This window comes from Simochromis diagramma, unplaced genomic scaffold (assembly GCF_900408965.1).
Source record: "Simochromis diagramma unplaced genomic scaffold, fSimDia1.1 OVJJ01000703.1, whole genome shotgun sequence".
Classification (NCBI taxonomy): Eukaryota; Metazoa; Chordata; class Actinopteri; order Cichliformes; family Cichlidae; genus Simochromis; species Simochromis diagramma.
Window position 1 is genome coordinate 600,093 of NW_024386914.1, and position 17,222 is coordinate 617,314.

The window sequence follows — 17,222 nt, forward strand, 5'->3', positions numbered from 1 at the left end:
CTAAAAGCTGTCTGATTACTGAAATAATTCTGTTTCCTCTCCACTTTCCTCACAGCTCGTCTGACTGTGAGTCCCAGCAGCTCTCAGTTCTATATTGGAGACTTTGTGCTTCTGAGCTGTGAGGAGGACGACAGCTCTGCTGGATGGACTCTGAGGAGAAACACAAGCACACAGAGGACTCCATGTGAACCTGGGTGGGCAAGATCAGCTAATTCTTCCTGTTATATCAGGAGCCTCTTGGCAGTTGACAGTGGAGTTTACTGGTGTGAGTCCAGAGAGGGTCCCATCAGTAACATGGTTAAGCTGACAGTCACTGGTAAGCTGAGTGTGTGGAGTTAGTGTTGATGAAGCTGTGTGTAAATGGATGAAATGCTGTAGTTTGTCTCTGTGTTGAGGTGGATCAGTGATCCTGCAGAGTCCTGTCCTCCCTGTGATGGAGGGAGATGACGTCACTCTGCTCTGTAAAACAGAGACCACTCCCTCCAACCTCACAGCTGCTTTCTATAAAGATGGCTCCCTCATCAGGAAGCAGCCTACAGGTCACATGACCATCCAGCATGTTTCCAGGTCTGATGAAGGCCTCTACAAGTGTGACATCAGCGGTCATGGAGAGTCTCCATCCAGCTGGATCACTGTCACAGGTGAGGAGCTTCACTCTGATTTCACCTCTTATTTCATCCACATATTCACCTGAACACGTGGGATTCTCTCTGCAAAAATACCTACAACCACAGTAATGCCATTCACCTCGGGACCACACCCTGATCTCCCCTCCCTCAAGCTTGGGTTCAGAGTGGTCCTCCACCTGGTGGTGTTCTGTCCATACCTTATTTCCACTCTCCTCATGGTGTCCTTGTATCTACACAGAGCCAGAGGTAGCACTCTGAATCATTCACTGATCAATCAATACTGTGATGGTTACTCATCTCTCTGTTTAACCTCTTCCTGAGTTTAGACCTGATACTTCCTTTCTTATTTATTTTTTAAACAGGAAATGACCTTTGTGCATCCAACCTGGCCACTCAACCTGAACAGGGATTGGATGATGAGTATGATGATGTCATCACTGATGTCACTACAAAGCATCACTTCTAAATCAGAGCTCTGTTGTGTCTTTGAGCATTTCACTATTGCCTCAGTTATTCTTCTGTGGGAAATCTATGATGTAAACATCCACATGACCTCTTGAGAAATGTAACTACACACACAGCCTGCAATGACTTGAATAGTGTGGAAGATTGTGTTATGGGGATAATGGGAGTTTCCAGTGACTAGTGTACAGTCTGCTTCCACCTGCTGGTAATACTGGTGTATTACAGCAGAGCTGCAGCTTTTCAGTGTTTCTGCACTTGTTTTAAATCCAGAACCTCTCCTGGTACTAAAGAGCTGATATGTTTCAAACTGCTGTTTCGTTTCTTGTAGAATAAATTATTTTTTTCTTACTAATCTTTAATAGTATCGTAGTGTTTCACTGCCAAACATGTTGTACTGACCAGAACTGACCATGTTTGGATAAATGAGTAACATGCTGTGGCCAGCTAATCCTTACTAGCTCAGCTAGCATATTGCCTCTGTAACCAGGCTCAATCACTTTGCTGGCTGTTCAAAAAAAATCACTTGTCTCTGTGTTGTGTAGTAAATGATGAACGAGACTTGCTTATCCTTTAGTTCTTATTAACAGTCATCAGTGGAGATTATTTTATTAACAGTCAGACAATATACAGTGGTCATATTCTCCATATAGTGATAGCAATAATACCAATATGTAATGGTCTCAGAAAGTGTACTGTGATGCAGAGTGCTGTGATCTACAACTCACTTCAACCTTGTCCCCTGTAATCTGGCAATGTTTTAATGCTGCCAGTGGCATTTATTCACTGCTTATGAGAGAGGGCGCTATTGAGCCAATAACCCTCACAATACTGTGGTTAACCTGGCATACACTATAAACATACGACATAAACACTGTTACACGTCCATAGAAAGTGTAAGCCCAGCATACAGACGCCTGCTGGTCAGTGGTAAACAGTAAGTACATCGGCTTCATCATTCATCTCCAGATCTCACTGGTAAGGCTGTAACACAAAGAATGAAAAAACAGGCTTTAGAGACAAATGATAAAATCAACACTTTCCATAATATATTCTACATTTTTACTAGTCTAAAAAAAAGAAAAATGCAAACACTCCCTTCAGGTCTGGTCAGTGAAGGCATCACACAGGTGTTGATGTTGCCTTCATGTTTTGCTGTCAGTTGAGAATTTCTTCTCACTGCAGACAGTCTCCTCTTCAATTATGTCCTGATCTGTTTCGGAAACACAATCTCCTCTGCATGTGTGAAAATCTCATACTTCCTGTCACCTTTACACATTCAAATAAACGTTCTTCTTTCTTCCACTGGATGTATAATATTCACATAAACCTTAATGGTAATAGAGAAAAATGAAAGCTGTATATTATTGCTTATTAGGTCTTCTTTTTCTTAGTTACATTTGATTTTTTTTTTTTTTGTGACTCATGTGTTTTATAGAGAAAAGCTTAGATTTAAGCCACAAACAATATTATATTTATATGTGCAATGGTGGAGAGCAAAGATGTTGTAATAAAGTATGGATAACTGGTTAATATACATATGTAACCCTACCTCTTTTCATAGTTTTGCTGGGATATAGTGTGAAATAAATAATATGTATATTTTGTGAAATTAAAGATTTTATTTATTTATTTGATTAGATTTTAATTTTTCCACTTTGTATAACCACATTTTGATGTTTGATTCATGGCTGACAGAAGTGTCGAAGCAAATAGTTTGAGTCCAATGTGACGTTTCCGTAGAGATGGTTGAGTTGGTTTAACCCCTCTCTGCATTAAAAATGATTAAAAAGGTCAAATAAGTAACATTTTAAAACGAAAAGAACCAGTACAGGCATGATAATCACAAATAGAGTAATTAAATGTCACAAACATAGCTTGGCAAATTAAAGAGTTAAACTCTTGAGTAGCCACTTTTTTATAACATGCTGTGTGATGACAAGGGGTCCAACATGAGCCTGGAAAATGTTTTTCTTTATCATAATTTTACACTGCATTTATTAATGATGCAACATCCTGAGCGGTGTTTTATGTGGATTCATGTCTACTTACCAACTTCTTTAATCGCTACATTAAGATATATTAAAGTCCACAGAGTTTTTTAAAATGGTTGTGAGTGCCTCGAGGTAAATGTTGTCATTTGGTGCTAAATACAATAAATACATAAATAAAACTGAATTGAATGTTACTAATCTTTTTCTTGTTGATGCATTTGGGGATTTAGACCAAGACATTGAAATCAGATGAGGAATTCCCCCACACGGTCATACCTAATGGACTGACTGGACTCATAACACAGACTTGCAGGATTAAGTTCAGTGCGTTTATTTACAGTGAAGTAACAACAGAATGTGACAACAGAAGGATTTCCAGTTAGTGAATCCAAAGCTTCAGTTCAGGCAGGTCCACAGGAATTCTCTCTCTCAGTGGGTCCCAATTTCCTGCAGAGAGAGGGTAAGATGAGGTGAATGAGCCGTAGCATGCAAAGTTTTAGACTGAAAGAGCCGACTTCCATAACTGTTTCTGAGCCTAATAATGCAGCATCTGATGAAATCCCTCCTCCATCGTAAGTAGTGGGCAACTGATCAGAGCTTTACCAGTATGTGAGTTAATGAACCCAGGTGTGCGGAGCTGAAGCACGAGAAGCAGAGGAAGAACATGCCCTTTGAACACAGCCTGTCTCAGCCTCTTAATATGCTGGTTAGATAAGGTAGAGTGCAACGTTATTCAAGTGTAGTCCATGAAGGGAGATGAGTGAATTCATTTAAACAGGCACCTTATCAAGTGTTGTTAAAAAAAAAAAAAAAAAAAAAAAGAAAAGAAAAAAGGACAAATTCGAAATTATTGACCCACAGAAGGATGAATAAACAGAATGAAATATAAGACAAAAAGAAGGCCTGTCATTTATTTTTAGAAGCCACCCATCTCACATGAGCTCTTTAAAGTTTTCTCTAATTGCTTCTCAGAAACAGATTAAATATTGAGACCTCGCCTGTCATTGTCCCTCTAAAGCTACATCCACACTAGCCCGGACAGATTTGAAAACTGTTTTCATTTGAAAACGCTCCACATCCACACTAGCGTTTTCAGTTGTTTTGACAGATTTGTGCGTCAACATTGAAACAGACAAAAACTCTTACGTTCCAGTGCTGCGCATGCGTGAAACGCAAGAAGATTCGACCTGCCTCATTTCTGTCTGCTGTTTATTTACTTTCCGGCTCTCTGAAACAAAGAGCAAACGGTTGAGGAAAACCACCAAGTTTTTTTAAATGGACAAACAATGAGGTGGAGTTGCTGTTGCGAGTAACGCAAAAGCAAAAAGTTGCAAAAGCGAGAATTAAAGAATTTGAAGAAAAGCTATCTGAAGCATGTACAAACTGATATTAATCTTTAATAGGGCTGTCAAACTGAGAGCAAACAAAACAACTAACCTACTCTAAGGCTACGTTCACACTGCAGGTCTGCAGCTCAATTCCGATTTTTTGATCAAATCTGATACTACTCTAAATGGACCTATCTTCTGTAATGAAATTACAATTACTCACAGGGTTCATACGCCTTTTTCAGGGTCAGGTCTAGGTTAAATTAAGCACCTTTGTTCAACCTTTTGTTAAGACATAGAAAAAAAAAAAAACGCACCACACAAAAATTCTGCAAATTCACCTTATATGCATATAGTGTATAAACTCAAAATGCACATTTCACTTAAAAATTAAGATGTGAAAATGTGAACAAATCAACTTGTTAGAGATATTCATCTCCTGTTGCTGCTGCTTCTTTCCTGTATGACAAAAAAAAAAAAAAAAAAAAAAATAGGACAGAGATGTTTGTCTGTTTTTTAAGTTAATTCCAAATAAAACTGTTTTATTGCTAACTACATTGCTGTCTGTATTATTGCTGAAGTCCTAACTGATCCCCTTTAAAGTGTTTGTGCTAATAACATCATGTACAGTCAGACAGGCATGGAGAACAGCACTGACTGGGAGGCTCTGAACTGATCACAAAGTTCAATTCAACCTATAAGACTTTAAGAATGCACAAGCATCTACTTAAAATCTATTAAATTTATAATCCGTGCTATTCTTATGTACAATTCAGTCCAAATTCGTAGACTCCGACAAATGCATCCTCCTTTTCCTCCAATTTGAAGGATGGGTCGGGTGTGTCCTTGGTGGCCCACCATATTCCAGAATTCCTAGCACGGCCCAGCCAATTCCAGTTTCCGCCAATGTCAGCAGCTACTAAGTTTTAATATTACTCCAATTACTCTTTCTGAGTCACAAAATAAACTTTTAAGATATTTTTAGGCAAGAATGTAGCTGTGTAAACTTCAAATATCTGCTCGGTTTATCAAGACATCACATATTTTCAGAAGTGCTGCGACATTTTCGGAGACGTCTGTTAGCAACCAGCTCGACAGCTAGCCGGGGCAATAACAGTGAACCCCCCCTCTGTCTTTCGCTACTCAGGTTAAACATGATATAAGTCACTTAGAGAACTTAAAAATGTTAATTTGGCTTTTTTCAGTGTTTTATTTGTTTGTGAGTAAATCGGTTTGGCTGAGATTAAAGTTATAGTTTTCACACAGCTGAATAAAAGTCAAATGAAAACTGATTATCAGAAATGTGAGATGATCGAGAATTATGCCAGTATCCTGTTATATTTTAGACAGAAATGAGCAGACGGCCGAGTTTATTAAACTCCACCAAGACAGCTGGTGATGCAAATCTGAAGGCTAGACCGTCCAGTTTCACAGCCGCTCACTTCTGGCCTACCCTACCTTCTGAGGACCCGGCCCACGTAGACCGCAAAGGCCGGGTCCTCAGGAGGATGCAGCCTATGAATCTGGACACCCCTAATATCATACATTATCCAGGTATTGCAGTATAGTATGCTGCAGCATATTTATGGGTGGAGCCTAGTTAGTGCTCTGTGTGTGGCTTATTTAGTGATTCAAATACACAACAACGCACCATTAAACTTTGAGGCGCTGATGACTCTTGTTGATTCCTCAAGACACAAAGGTGAGGCCTCTTCACTCCTGTGACACCAGCTAGTCTGCAGAAAGAGCAAGAGAACACATATCTTTAGCAGGGCCATGCAGAAATGTTTAAAAGGGTTGATGCTTAAAGTTAAAAAGGGGCACAGATCCAGGCTGGAGAACAACAACACACATTTATCAAGAATCTAATATGGAATCATATCATACTATATCACTGTCATCAGGTGGGAACAATGCAAAGCAAACGCAGTTTATGTTTTACCTGATGGGGTGCAATGTTGCTGTTGAGGGGTTGCTGCTGCTGCTGATGGTGCTGGAGGACAGGGCTGTGTTGATCTGAGGCATTAAAGAGTCCATAGGAAAGATGGTAGCTAATTAAACAAGTCTTATGACACAATAATAAAATCCAAAGACTGGTGACACTGCAGTGTCACCAACTGTGAGAAATAAACTAGGCTCTGCTTGTGAATCACTCATTGCTTCTCTTCCTCCTTTCATCTCCTCGTCTCATGTATCATCTCCACTTGCTGTCCATCTGATAGTTATAGTAATAGTTAAATATTATTGTTGAGGGCACAGGCAGGACTCTACATGCACACACACATAAAAAAACATTTGCCTCAAGAAAAGGGCACTTGGGGCATCCATCAGGAAAGGGGCAGGTACTTAAGCCCGTCCCCCCCCCCCCCCCCACCCCCACTGCACGTACCTGATCTTTAGTAAGGCTAAGCATTTGCATTTAGGTAAAACTAGTAAAGGTACATACTGCCTTACTGTTATTGGAAGGAAAAGGAACATGTTATGTGACCCCTCCTTACACAGATTTAATACGATTATAAAGTCTTACACTTGTCTTGCCTGCTAAATTATGCTTTCAGCTGTTAGGTGGCTCTAGGCGGTGTACCTGCACTCCAAGCTGACCTGGCCCATCTGGTGTCATGGTTTGCATGGAAGCCCACGTCCTCAGGAAACCGGTTTCATTATTTTAGCCCTGTTGAGGTTCTAGGATTTAACTACATACAAACTTCACTGTCATGATTTCATGTTCTAGATGTTGTCGGATCTGAAAGAGACTGAAAAACAAACAGGTAGTTTTACCCTTTTCTTTTCCAAACATTGTTTACTAGCAAGCATAAACCACTGCACACACACAGTTCATGTTTTAAGTCTAGATGAAATTACACATTTGAGTGGTTGCATCTAGCCACTTCTTCCAGATCATATGTGGGACACACAGTCACTAGCAATCTAGCCATGATACACAATCTCCTCTGTCAAACCCGAGGCCTCCTTCTGGTTGGACAAGGCTGGAAAAACCTTAATGGGCTCCTTTTTATGTGAAGGAGCAGCAACTTTACTCTCAATTGACCAAGCTCCTCACCCCATCTCTAAGGGAGAGCCCAGCTCCTCTATGAAAGAAGCTCATCGATCCACATCACTGCAGATGTGTGCATCAGAGCACCAGGACCTCTGCCCGATCCACAAATCCCAAAGTAGTGTCCCACAGAAGAATTGACCCATATAGCTTCTTCAGCTTGAGCCCGGCTGGGCCAACTGATCATCGCCCTTGAGCCTCTCTCCAGGCTTGGCTCCAGGTTAGGACCCCGGTAGCCATGTTCCAGGCAGGGTACGCTGGCTACCTTGATTTTTTTGGTATAAGAGTGACCCAAATCACTTTTTGCTGCATATTCTTTTGTTTAGATCATGACCCACCATGCTCATACGACTACAGATGTCAAATACACAACGTATTTAAAATAGATATTTATTTTAGTTTTGCAGTAGTGGAAAATAAACAGCATGTCGCTGCATTCCTTGCTCTTTTATTGTCGTGTGGCGTAAATTTCCCAGACGGTGGCGTGTTGCATTTCCCATCTGCCGACCTCCTAGATGGCGACACGTGCTTGTATTCTCCAGCCGCCGACCTCCTAGATGGCGACACGTGCTTGTATTCTCCAGCCGCCGACCTCCTAGATGGCAACACGTGCTTGTATTCTCCAACCGCCGACCTCCTAGATGGCGACACGTGCTTGTATTCTCCAACCGCCGACCTCCTAGATGGCAACACGTGCTTGTATTCTCCAACCGCCGACCTCCTAGATGGCGACACGTGCTTGTATTCTCCAGCCGCCGACCTCCTAGATGGCAACACGTGCTTGTATTCTCCAGCCGCCGACCTCCTAGATGGCAACACGTGCTTGTATTGTCCAACCGCCGACCTCCTAGATGGCGACACGTGCTTGTATTCTCCAGCCGCCGACCTCCTAGATGGCAACACGTGCTTGTATTCTCCAACCGCCGACCTCCTAGATGGCGACACGTGCTTGTATTCTCCAGCCGCCGACCTCCTAGATGGCAACACGTGCTTGTATTGTCCAACCGCCGACCTCCTAGATGGCGACACGTGCTTCTATTTCCCCATTCACTGAACTCCCAGGCGGGGTTCGGCTTGCCTTCCTCATCTGCCAATGTATTCTTTCAAATTGCATCAAGACCAAATTTGGGTTGGGGGTGATGGGTGGGGGGACTTATTGGCCTATGTCAACATATGACATAAGGTAAAAGATGACTGGTGACTCTAGACTTGTCACCAGTCATCAGACTGGGAAGAAGCTGTAGTAACCATCTGTCAGGGACCTTTATGCTGTGAGGATGCAGTAAACTCAAAACCCCTTCCACTTTACTGCAGTGGAAAGGTTTTTGTAGAATTTGAGCTTTGCGTTTGTGGTCTCACTTAGAATTGTTAGACCACTGAATTATTTGCAGATTATTAATGTTATTTGCTTTGTTTCTCTGTCAGATTCATTATTAGAAGGAGGAGAAAAGGGTGAATTCTTTTTACAGCAATTTATAAGCCACTTTATAGCAGCTGGCGCACATACACAACCACACACAACCACACTAAAACAAAACAGACTGACTGCCAGCCCAGGATGTTCTCTACTGGCTCCAGCCTCCTTCCCTCCAGCCTCCTTCCCTCCAGCCTCCTTCCCTCCAGCCTCCTTCCCTCCAGCCTCCTTCCCTCCAGCCTCCTTCCCTCCAGCCTCCTTCCCTCCAGCCTCCTTCCCTCCATCCTCTGTGTGTCCTCCTGGCTGACCTGCAGGTGAGAAACAGGTGTGAGGTGTCAGCTGTCAGGTAGGTGATGAGTGAAGAACAGAACAGAATCCATTTCCTCTTCAAACTGCTGTCAGACATTATCTACTGCACTCTGATCACATCACTCAGACCAGCTGTGGCTCAGAAGGTAGAGTACGTCAGGTCGTGATTTAATCCCTCTCGGATATATGTCAAAATATTCTTGAGCAAGACACTGAACCCCAAAATAATCCATGCTGCTTTCACTGATACGATGATATTCTGATAATCCCCACCATGTATTATCCATTTGAATCATTTCAAATCATGGAAAAGACTTTCATTTACATAGTGCTTTTTATTTAAACACGGCATTCAGTCAGGTTTGTAGTTTTGTCTCTGTATATCATCTGCCATTTTTAAACAATATTCTATTTTTCAGTTACAGAAAATATTTTGCTTGTCCAATTACTTTACTCTGGCAAAAAAGGAGAAAGAGATACAAGTTCTCTTCAAAATATATTTCAAGAAATGAAAGTAGGGATGTTTCTAGATTTATTGTACCATTTAGCTTTGTACTACACCCACCCGGTGGTATACCCAGGGGAGGTAATGTTGTGAATAAGCCTGTCTCACCTGGGTCAGTAACGTTGAGGAAGACAGTTCTATTAAAGTATCTTCCACTATGGTCCACCCCTTGAAGCTCGTATGTCCCACTGTCGTTGCTGGTCAGGTTCTTCAATGTTACAGAGACTGTGCCGCTGATATTGCTACAGTCCATCCCCTCCACCCGACCCTTGATTGACTCCTCCTGGTCACTGGGACGTGTTGGTGTTGAGTCTTTGCAGTAGGAGATATATTTATCATTGTCTTTATATTTTTCAAGTCTTTTTAGCCATACAGATGTGGTGTCAGTGGGAACCTGAAATGTCAGATTGACACTCATCCCAGGATGTCGTAAGATCTGCTGGTCTGAAGCTGAGGAAAAGAAAAGAAAAGAAAACAGAGTGAGGACTCATCACCTTCACAGCAGCCAATCTGTTTCTGTTCAGAACCACCCACCAAACTACTGAGCCAAACTTTAACACTAGAAGTGATTCGCTCGCTGTAAATCACTTTTAAGCAGACATCTGATGACCCTCTAATGTACTTGTACTGAAAAATGCCCACTTTATGTTGCCAGCACTGCACAACCAAATATTGTTCACCTTGTGTGGTGTAAGTCACCATGTTGTTGGGGATCACTTCCAGTGTGTATAAGGCTTCAGTGCAGGGTTAAGAGACAGGATGTGCTTACCCTGTGACCAAAACGCATTTCCAAAATAGTCATCTACCTCCCATTTAAAACTCTCAATTAGAAACCCACAATACCTCACTAACCAATAAATCTCTCTTTGAGGTGACACCGCACAGGTCTCAGTGGATCATGTCATTTAGACTGAGATCCTACTATTCACATTTTTTAGGCCCAATAGCTGTGTTTTACACAGGAACAGCCACAGACTCTAAACTGTTTCCGTGACTCGCCGTCAGGAGCTGTCCACTGAACCAGTGACATTAGAAACAGGACTGTAAACAATGTACATAGTCTTTAGTGATCGTGTGTTGAGCCACGGGTAACTTTGCGGATTTTACCTGTTACCACATGTGGGGACCGGTCTATAGTCATTTTTTCTAGACGTTTCCTTTTCCACTAATTTTAGGAGAACAGTTTGATACGTTTTAAAGCCTGAGTTTACTCCTCAGATACGTTTCTAATCGGTTCAGTCCAGCTTTACTTTTGACGTTAAACCTGTCCGGTCACCAACACACCCATCGACATATCTACAGAATGTGAATTTATTTATCTGTGAGTTTCTGTAACTTCACAAATCATTACAAAACAGCAGCATTTAAAACCTGCTCAGCCTTACCTGCAGAGCCCAACGAGACGCGGATGACCAGTAAACTCAAGCAGAGACCCAAATATGTCCCAGCACTCATGGCGTTGTTGCGAGTCTTTCTTCTTCGACAGTAAAACGTTTTATATTTTATATGCGATAGATCCCCCGCGATAAATAAGTTTTAAAAAAATATATTATTACTAAAAAGTGAGAAAAAAACTTCCCTGCGCCTATCCTCCGTGCGTCGTCCTTAATGTCGATGGGTCCACTGAAAACCGGTGAAAACTGGATCTTCACAAGTTCCGCATACTTACACTTAAACCAATCAGCAGGGGACCTCTATCAACTTATACTACCTGTGAATAAATATTGGTTGAAAGTACACGTGCATGTCTAGGATAGGTCAGTCATCACTGTGCTCTCTGCAGAGGCGGTCCTAGGCTGTTTGGTGCCCCGGGAGAACATCTATCTATCTATCTATCTATCTATCTATCTATCTATCTATCTATCTATCTATCTATCTATCTATCTATCTATCGAGGGAGAGAGAGAGAGAGTATGCAGACGGCTAACAAACAACCCTTTTAATTTGTTGAGAATAGCAGACAAATCAACAATACATCTCTTACAATTAATGAAATAATATTATTATGCTGAACACAGTCCATAAGATCCAATAAGCCACATCAGCGTCTACTCTCTGTCTACTGTTCACTATCATAGCCAAGTAGCTAACAAAGATAAACAGAAATTTTCACTATCCCTACTAGAGATGGCACGATACCACTTTTTTATGTCCGATACCGATACCGATATCATAAATTTGGATATCTGCCGATACCGATATGAATCTGATATAGTGTTTTTTAATCAACAAAACTGTTTTTTAAATATCTTGCTGCATTTTGTATAAGTTCATACTCAAGTTTAAAACAACAACAACACTAAAGCTATTCTGTTATACCTGTATGCAAAAAAAATATTTCATAGTTCAGCAATACTGATCAATCTAATAAACTTAAACCTGCACCATCCTCCCTATTCTGGTATTTTAAAGAGTACTTAGCGTAAATATTAAGCAACCTAACTAATAGGGTTCCAACTCCCAGCAACAACAAAAATAAATAAATAAAAAATAGGGAACCACCCCTCACGCTCCACCTCATGATGCTTAATCGACGTAATCAACCTTAATTTGATGCAGTGTGGAAAAAAAAATGCACAGAAATCAATTGTTTTTCAAGAAATATTAAATAGATTCAACATCTTTCTTCAACAGAATTGCAGACTGCACAGATGGTACCTTCCCAAAGGAAAAAGTACTATAGCTTACTAGGGTATATATATTAGACTTAATAGTTACTATATACAGTAATGGACTTCTATTCATTTTGCATCAAATTTAAACTTTGGGTGTCAGATAATTATTTATTAAAAGCTAGACATTTTAAATGAGAATAAGAAAGAAAAGTATGTCTTTGTGCCCCCTTTTCCCTGTTAATGCCCTATTGGCCCCCCTGGCTAAACTTTGCTAGATCCGCCCCTGCACAGTTACCAGCCGTCAGCTACGTAGAAAAAGATCCTCGAGTAGAAAGTAATATTAAATAAATTCTAACAACAGCTTAACAGCAGCTTAAACGTGCTGCTGTTGTTCAGCCGCTGGTTTCCTCTTTCTGGTGCAAAGTGGGCCAAAAGCAAACTAGAGACACGGACTCGCGACAGAAAAGCCGATCAGCTGATCGTTAAGCAGTTTCATGATTGAAGTAGCAGCAAGAAGAGGCAGTCGCTTGTTAAGCTTAACGCAAGAATGCTTTACAAACATTCAGAGATGGACTTACACACTTGCTTTACTTCTCTCGGGATAACTTTGTCGGAGATGAAATGCCGGGTTGCTAGCGAAGCTCCAAATGCTATCCAGACCACGGACAGGTCCCGCATGCCACAGCCGCTCTATCACGTGATGCATACTGCTCCGACGTGCTAACGTTTTGAGGTGAGTTACGGCGTGTTGCAAGTTTTGTGAGGTGCTTTCGTGATATTTAATGGATCGGATTACATTTATTATTTTTCTCCGATATCCGATCCAGTAATTTAGGGCAGTATCGGACCGATACCGATACGTAATATCGGATCGGTCCATCTCTAATCCCTACCAATAAATGTTATCTTGTTTCAGGATGCATGTCATACATAATACCTGCCATTATCCAGTTGACACATCTGCTTACCTGTATCTTCTGCTCCTTTCTTCTCCTCTTCTTTTTTAAAGAAGAAACTGAGCAGCTGTTGGCTTTGACGTTCTCCTGGCTTGGATTTACAACATTACATTACATCACGTTACACAAATATATTGCACAGGTTGTGTATGAGACTTCAGCACAGCAGCAGCAGCAAGCAGGTGCACCGAGGACCCTCACGCTCACTTTTCGCGTATATGTTTGTGATAGAATTTGTTGGGGGTTTTTTTGTTTTGTTTTTTTTATGGTGTTGTGCCAAAAATGCTTACAGGATTTTAAACTGTTATAAATGACTTATTGGGAAAACATGTCAAACATCTCTCATGAATGACATGAGGTCATTTTGAGCCAGAAAGGATATCCCTGTTAAAACGCAGAAACCACAATGAGTCTTTGGCTATTTATTTTTCCAGATAAAAAGTGTCATCAACAGTAAAAGTGTATTTTTTGAGCTCGGACTAAGAGCGCAGTAGAAACTAACAAATACAACATCACAGACCTATAAATATCCTTTAAGTGTCCACAAAGATAACACAGTCATAAAGATACTTGTTAAACAGGTACGTTATTTATTTTATATATTCCCCATTTCGATAGAGGTAAACCAGTCATTTCTGCCTGAAGCTTTTATTGTGAAATATTTGCAGGAACACTTGAAATGAAAAACCTTTTCAAGAAAAAAAGCTTATAATGATATCTATGACATTAGCCCTGGGACAACCTGATGACTGATGACTGCCACAACAGACAAAATGTAAGGGTCAGGTAAACAGGTAATGTTATCTCACAGGTAAAGATGGAGGTAGAGCAGGTAGATGGCAAGAGAGAAACAGCAGAAGATAAGGATGGAGACAGCCTGATGACTTTAAGATCAGATTCAGGCAAAACATTTTCACATTTAATGAGGTATCCATTTACAGCACGTACAAACTGCCAGAGACGTTACAAATTCTCATGTAAACAGGTAATGTTCCAGTCACATGACCACAGCAGGAGCAAGAATAACATTTAAAAAAAGAAAGCAAAAAAATCCAACTTGTAGCAATTCTCACTGTCCAAAGCCACAAACACTGATGACATCATCAGTTAAATCAGAGCTTATGTTAGGCCCCAATTTATTTTTCCTACTTATGCAAAGCAGCAACAGCTCAATCCCTGCAAAACAACAGTGCATTTCATCTTTAAACACAATCTTTTAACACTCATAGGCTGAAGCGTTATGTGTTAACATATGAGGACATTTGTTTCACATTTTGATAGAACAGTTGCAGTATAATGTCCTCGTAAGTGGATATCAGGCCCTTGTAGAAAAATTAAGTATTTTAATCTAGACGTCCAAAACTGTGATGTCTACATATGTGTACGCCAGGTCCTAGGAGGTAAAAGGGATCTTCTTCTCTTAGGCAAAAACTGGTGCTTCTACATTAACGTGCAGTGTGACACTTTCACTGCAAACTACAGCCTCAACCCAGATTATGTGTAACAAAAGTTTTTCTGTGGACAGTAGGAAACAGACATATAAGGCAGGCAGTGGCTGAAAATGAGACAAGACTCAACAAATGACACTGAAATTAATTGTCAAGTAATCTGAAGTTAACAAGGTTCTCTGAGTGTTACTGCCAACTGTCTTCCTCTGTGTCAGTAGACGCAGCCAAGCACCATCTGTAGAGCTCAGGTCACCTTTGGAGAGCTGCTGGTAAATTCACACCCTCTGCAAAGCATTGTTTTTGTGAGACTGAGTGAAAACAATCATGCAGAGCTATGCTGAACTGGTTTATGCTGAACTTACTCCGTAGTAGAGGATCCTGATCAGCTTCCTCTCCAACAGCATCCAGATGGCATATCCTTTTCAGTTTCAGGGTAGTTTTAATCCAGTTTTGGGTACCGCCCCTCACAGGTGTTTAACCTCATAGTATTATTGTTCTCTTTCTCTGCATGAAGCATTTCTTCTGTGTTTTGCTACTTTCTTTTTCAAATTGAAGGGCTGAAATGCATTACATGTAAAATGATGAAGAACCTTGGCCTCCAGTAACGCTGTGAGGAACCTTGGAGTCATTTTTGACCAGGACATGTCCTTCAATGCACATATTAAACAAATATGTAAGACTGCTTTCTTCCATTTGCGCAACATCTCTAAAATTAGAAATATCCTGTCTCAGAGTGACGCTGATAAACTAGTTCATGCATTTATTACTTCCAGGCTGGACTACTGTAATTCATTATTATCAGGATGTCCAAAAAACCCACTGAAAATTCTTCAGTTAATCCAAAATGCTGCAGCAAGAGTCCTGACAGGGACTAGAAAGAGAGAGCATATTTCTCCTGTATTGGCTTCCCTTCATTGGCTTCCTGTTAAATCCAGAATTGAATTCAAAATCCTGCTCCTCACATACAAGGTCTTAAATAATCAGGCCCCATCTTATCTTAATGACCTTGTAGTACCATATCACCCTATTAGAGCGCTTCGCTCTCGCTCTCCAGGCCTACTTGTTGTTCCTAGAGTATTTAAAAGTAGAATGGGAGGCAGAGCCTTCAGTTTTCAGGCCCCTCTTCTGTGGAACCAGCTTCCAGTTTGGATTCAGGAGACAGACACTATCTCTACTTTTAAGATTAGGCTTAAAACTTTCCTTTTTGCTAAAGCATATAGTTAGGGCTGGACCAGGTGACCCTGAATCCTCCCTTAGTTATGTTGTAGGCATCGGGTGATTCCCATGATGCATTGAGTATATCTTTTTCAGTTACCTTTCTCACTGTGTTAATAGACCTCTCTGCACTGAATCATATATATTATTAATCTCTGATTTTATTACATAGCATTTCTTTATCCTGTTTCTCTGTATTATTGTAGGGTCTACTTACAGTATAAAGCTCCTTGAGCCGACTGTTGTTGTGATTTGGCGCTGTACTGTATAAATGAAACTGAATTGAATTGAACTAAATCTTACTCCTACTGACAGTCCAAAGATTTTCATCTCTTACTTCCTTTAAACATACTGATATTTCCTGTTTTTGATGATGAACCTAGTTTAAGAAATAATGTCTGTTTTACTAAACAATACTCAGAAATGGCAGCTGATGTGAGGAGTTTAGTGTTTGTAAAAGCTGCCTGAATAATGAAATAATTCTGTTTCCTCTCCATTTCCACGTTTCCAGGTCTGATGAAGGTCTCTACAAGTGTGACATGAGCAATCGTGGAGAGTCTCCATCCAGCTGGATCACTGTCACAGGTGAGGAGCTTCACTCTGATTTCACCTCTTATTTCATCCACATATTCACCTGAACAGGTGGGATTCTCTCTGCAGGTACACTTACAACCACAGCTACAGTGCAAGCCATCACAGAAACAGTGCCCCCTTCCTCAGCTCCACTCCCTGATTGCAGCTCCATCCATTCAGAGTGGTCCTCCACCTGCTGGTGTTTTGTCCATACTTTATCTCCACTCTCCTCATGGTGTCTTTGTATCGATGCAGAACCAAAGGTAACACTGAATCATTGACTCATCACTCAGTGTGCTAATGATGAACTAGTCTCCCTGTGTAAACTAGTCTTTCTACATATTTACAGGAAATTCCCTTTGTGTTTCTCATAATGATGATAATAATGATGTCATCACTGATGTCACCACGGAGCATCACCTCTGAATCGCCTCTATTGTGTCTCGGTGATCTCTGCAAACTTTATATCAGTAATAAATAGAGATGGACCGATCCGATATTACGTATCGGTATCGGTCCGATACTGACCTAAATTACTGGATCGGATATCGGAGAAAAATAAAAAATGTAATCCGATCCATTAAATATCACGAAAGCACCTCACAAAACTTGCAACACGCCGTAACTCGCCTCAGAACGTTAGCACGTCGGAGCAGTATGCATCACGTGATAGAGCGGCTGTGGCATGCGGGACCTGTCGGTGGTCTGGATAGCATGTG

The 17,222-nt window shown here is 41.0% G+C and overlaps 1 protein-coding gene and 1 long non-coding RNA gene across 6 annotated transcripts; one reads left to right on the forward strand and one right to left on the reverse strand.

Annotated features, from left to right (window-relative positions):
* The first annotated feature begins 592 nt into the window (after nucleotides 1-592).
* On the forward strand, nucleotides 593-16,983 carry LOC120736354. 2 transcript variants are annotated; one of them, XR_005696479.1, is made up of 3 exons: nucleotides 593-641; nucleotides 16,591-16,766; nucleotides 16,853-16,983. It is a non-coding gene; the product is annotated as an uncharacterized LOC120736354 (long non-coding RNA). The 2 variants fall into 2 exon arrangements; XR_005696478.1 differs by lacking the exon at nucleotides 593-641 and adding an exon at nucleotides 15,927-16,515.
* On the reverse strand, nucleotides 3,393-11,388 carry LOC120736334. 4 transcript variants are annotated; one of them, XR_005696471.1, is made up of 7 exons: nucleotides 11,082-11,388; nucleotides 9,805-10,146; nucleotides 8,481-9,190; nucleotides 6,998-7,976; nucleotides 6,356-6,429; nucleotides 6,065-6,149; nucleotides 3,393-3,532 (listed from the first exon to the last, which is right to left on the reverse strand). XR_005696471.1 is itself a non-coding variant. In XM_040036377.1 (7 exons), exons 1-5 carry the CDS (start codon nucleotides 11,149-11,151, stop codon nucleotides 6,975-6,977), a joined length of 633 nt encoding a protein of 210 aa, XP_039892311.1. In that variant the 5' UTR covers nucleotides 11,152-11,369; the 3' UTR covers nucleotides 3,393-3,532; nucleotides 6,065-6,149; nucleotides 6,356-6,974. The 4 variants fall into 4 exon arrangements, 3 of the variants coding, with proteins under 3 accessions (XP_039892311.1, XP_039892312.1, XP_039892310.1); XM_040036377.1 differs by having other exon boundaries at nucleotides 6,356-6,996; nucleotides 7,134-7,156; nucleotides 9,015-9,190; nucleotides 11,082-11,369; XM_040036378.1 differs by having other exon boundaries at nucleotides 6,356-7,166; nucleotides 9,015-9,190; nucleotides 11,082-11,368.
* Nucleotides 16,984-17,222: the final 239 nt, after the last annotated feature.

Excerpts from the sequence above, each read along its gene's own strand:
- LOC120736334 (XM_040036376.1), bottom strand. The coding sequence starts at position 11,151 with ATGAGTGCTGGGACATATTTGGGTCTCTGCTTGAGTTTACTGGTCATC. Across the intron at positions 10,147-11,081 it reads CGTCTCGTTGGGCTCTGCAG|CTTCAGACCAGCAGATCTTA; the intron begins GTAAGGCTGAGC and ends TCTTTTCCTCAG. Across the intron at positions 9,191-9,804 it reads CCTCAACGTTACTGACCCAG|GTCAGCCAGGAGGACACACA; the intron begins GTGAGACAGGCT and ends TCTCACCTGCAG.